Source organism: Peromyscus maniculatus, chromosome 7 (assembly GCF_049852395.1).
Source record: "Peromyscus maniculatus bairdii isolate BWxNUB_F1_BW_parent chromosome 7, HU_Pman_BW_mat_3.1, whole genome shotgun sequence".
Taxonomy (NCBI): domain Eukaryota; kingdom Metazoa; phylum Chordata; class Mammalia; order Rodentia; family Cricetidae; genus Peromyscus; species Peromyscus maniculatus.
In genome coordinates this window covers 35,345,703-35,349,021 of record NC_134858.1, presented here as the reverse complement: position 1 = coordinate 35,349,021, position 3,319 = coordinate 35,345,703, and the positions used below count along the sequence as shown (strand labels likewise).

Below are 3,319 nucleotides of genomic sequence, written 5' to 3'. Positions count from 1 at the left end.
GACAGATCTTGGTGATCACGCTGAATCCTTATTTATAGCCTCAGGAGTAAGGATTTAAATTTGCTAGGAAGAGAATCATACAGAGTTTCAGCAACTGATCTATCCAGTTGTGTTTCTCTTAGATCTTTTTCTACTCGTCCCCTTTCATTTTTTTTTGCTTGTTGTTTTAGCTATCTTTATTTTTCCTTCTTTTCGTGTTTCTACAGTGTCAACAAGTTTTCTATTGTATCCCTCTTCCTTCCACTATGCAATTTTTCTTGTATGAAACCCTCTTTGTCTGGTGGTATCCACAGATTCATTTTATCCAAAACAATGTCCATTGCTTATATCAGCATAAGACCATGCTCTGTCTGCTTATTTTACTTAAGGACACCACCACCTACTTTTTTCTCTTGCATATGTTTTCTTTCGAAGACAACCCATGGGGGGCACTGCATTCTTTATCTCAAATTAATTTCTTTCCTGATGTTTTGCAATAATTTTGTATATGCATTTTCTTATTTGATGGGTTTATTTCCTACATAGTGACTAACATAGATAAGAGGTGACATAATTGTCAAAATTTCAGTAATTTTCCCAGTAGCTTTGCTAGCAGTTCCTTTTTTAATATTTATGTCACCTTTATTTATTTTTCACTGACATTATTGGCATATATCCAAAATCACACAGGAACTATTATATGCAGTAAAAAATTGGAACCATATTGAGTAAATCAAATACATTTATATTTAACATTGTTACGACCAAAGTAAATGGTAGCTATCACCCATTGAGTTACTGTATGCTAGACGCTGTTTTAAGGACTTTTTAAAAAACTCACTTGAATCCATGATGCTACTGTTATTGCTTCTATTTTACAATGAGGAAATTGAGACACAAAGATATATATATAGATATTAAATATTTTCTTCTACATTTTTAGTATTCAAGCACTAGAATCACAATTGACTCATCACCTCCTCTTTACTAAACTAATTTAAGACTGCAGAGAGAAGAATGGAGTGAAAAGGGAATTTCCCTCCACACCCGAACCTCTGGTAAAACAAAAGAACCTTTTAAATGAAATCTCCTACAAAATTTCCCAGAGGTTTACTAACTGAATTAGTGAGTCACTTTCTCTAAGACTACTAAAATCAGTATTTCAGTGGCACAGCCACATAAAACCTCTACATGTACCCGAGCCACAGTGGTACTTAAGATGTAGCTCAGTGGAAGAACACTAGTCTAACATGCAAGATGGTCTGGGTATGATCCTCCAAACATACACTAAAAGTTAAAAAATAAATTTGAACATTTAAAAAAAATCTCTTGACTTTTCCATTTCTGAATATAATATCATTCAGTGTTTTGTACTTAAATCCTTGTGATTTCTAAGCTAAAGTGTATCCATACTGGTAGATGAAAGGACATATGTATTTGCTCAGTTTTCAATACTGAAAAAAGATATATGTGATTTGGGGAAATTACAGAATAATCTCTTCTCTCTACCTTCACTGACTTTATTTCTGAAATTCCATAGATAATTAACTTAATTGTGTATAGTGTTAAATAACTTTGTTCTATATTTTTATCACCATAGATTTTTGGATATTCATATTATTTTAGTTGTTTTCATGATTTTTACAATACTGTGGTCAAATCAAGGGCCTGTGAATGAGAGCAAATGCTCTTCCAATGAGTAGATTCCAGGTAATCCTCCCCCTAATTATAAACCTCATGTGTCCTAAGATTTACCTCTATAATAAATACAGATTCTATTTAGGCAAACATACTTTTAATCAAAGTTTTTCTCAGTGCAATGTGGACATCCTTATTCCTTAAACTATAAATGAAAGGATTTAGCATTGGACTCACAACAGTATAAAAAATGGTAGATACTTTATCTTCATCCACAGATGCACTAGAAGGCTTCAGATACATGAAGACTATTGCTCCAAAGAAAAGAGAAACAGCTATTACATGGGAGCCACAGGTACTGAACGCTTTTGACCTACCCTCTGCAGAACGGATGCCAAGGATGTTGGAAATGATCAAGGTGTAAGAAATAAAGATAGTCAGGCTGGGCACTGTTACATTGACACCCACAACAATGAACACCACGAGCTCATTGATGGTGGTGCTTGTGCAGGAGAGCTTCAGCAGAGGGGGTATGTCACACATGTAGTGATTGATGATGTTGCCAGCACAAAAGGTCAGTCTCAGCATACAAACTACGTGGGCCATTGCACCCACAAACCCCATCATATACACACCTACTACCATCAAGTGGCAAACCTTATAGGACATGGTAACTTGGTAAAGCAGGGGCTTACAAATAGCAGCATATCTGTCATAGGCCATGGCTGTCAAAATGTAGCATTCATCAATAACAAAGAAGGCAAAGAAAAAGAGCTGAGTCATGCACTCAGCATGGGAGATGATGTTCTGCTTCACAAAACTCACCAGCATTTTGGGAGTTATGACAGAGGAGTAGCAGAGATCTGTGAAGGCAAGATTGAAGAGAAAGTAGTACATGGGGGTGTGCAGGTGAGGATTCAAAACAATCAGAACCATCAAACCCAGGTTCCCCACCATGGAGACCACATAGATTCCCAAGAAGAGGAAGAAGAGAGGCAGCTGGAGCTCTGGCTGCTGTGTCAAGCCCAGCAAGATGAACTCCTTCACTGAGGAGTCATTTTCTGAGGCCATTCCTTGGGTCATAACTGTGAGAACAGTGAAAATAGTAATATTAGAATGAAATTCCAGTCCCCTCCAAACTACTCCATTACAATGAGAATAAGAATAGGAGTGGAAGAATTAATTCAAGCACACACTTCTTGTTCCTTTGCTTTCTACATTTTATGGGTATTCACATACAGAAATAAACATAAATGTATGAAAGGCCATTTCCTTGGGAATAATATTCAGGGAACCAGTGACCATGTTTGGTTCTGCAGCATCTCCGATCTTCTACCTTGACAATCCACTTCCTAATTCAGGTTCAGTGGCCATCACTAAAGAGAAGACACAGGCACATCAAAGACTCCTTGGATTGCTCAGAGGTAGTTTAAAAAAAGTACAACAAAAACAAAATCCAAAAGAAAAAAACAAGCATCCTGTTTATCACTTACCTCTCTCAGTCCATGGGGAACTCAGAAGTCACCTCACTATCTCTTCTCCTCTACTCTCAGAAGGAGTGAGAACACATATCACTGATGAGCTGTGAGGTCTGAAACTTAGGGAAGAAATATTGTTTTCTGTTGTCCCTAGGTTTGGCTGTTTAGTGATAAAGGAAACTAATTTTGGACTGGAGAAGGCAGAGTTCTCATTCCTCTGCATT

At 36.9% G+C, this 3,319-nt stretch overlaps 1 protein-coding gene across 1 annotated transcript; it reads right to left on the bottom strand.

Annotated features, from left to right (window-relative positions):
• Positions 1-1,758: 1,758 nt before the first annotated feature.
• On the bottom strand, positions 1,759-2,801 carry LOC102921323 (olfactory receptor 8B8-like). Its single transcript, XM_006998035.3, has one exon. It carries the CDS (start codon positions 2,698-2,700, stop codon positions 1,759-1,761), a length of 942 nt encoding a protein of 313 aa, XP_006998097.1. The 5' UTR covers positions 2,701-2,801.
• Between the last annotated feature and the right edge of the window lie 518 nt (positions 2,802-3,319).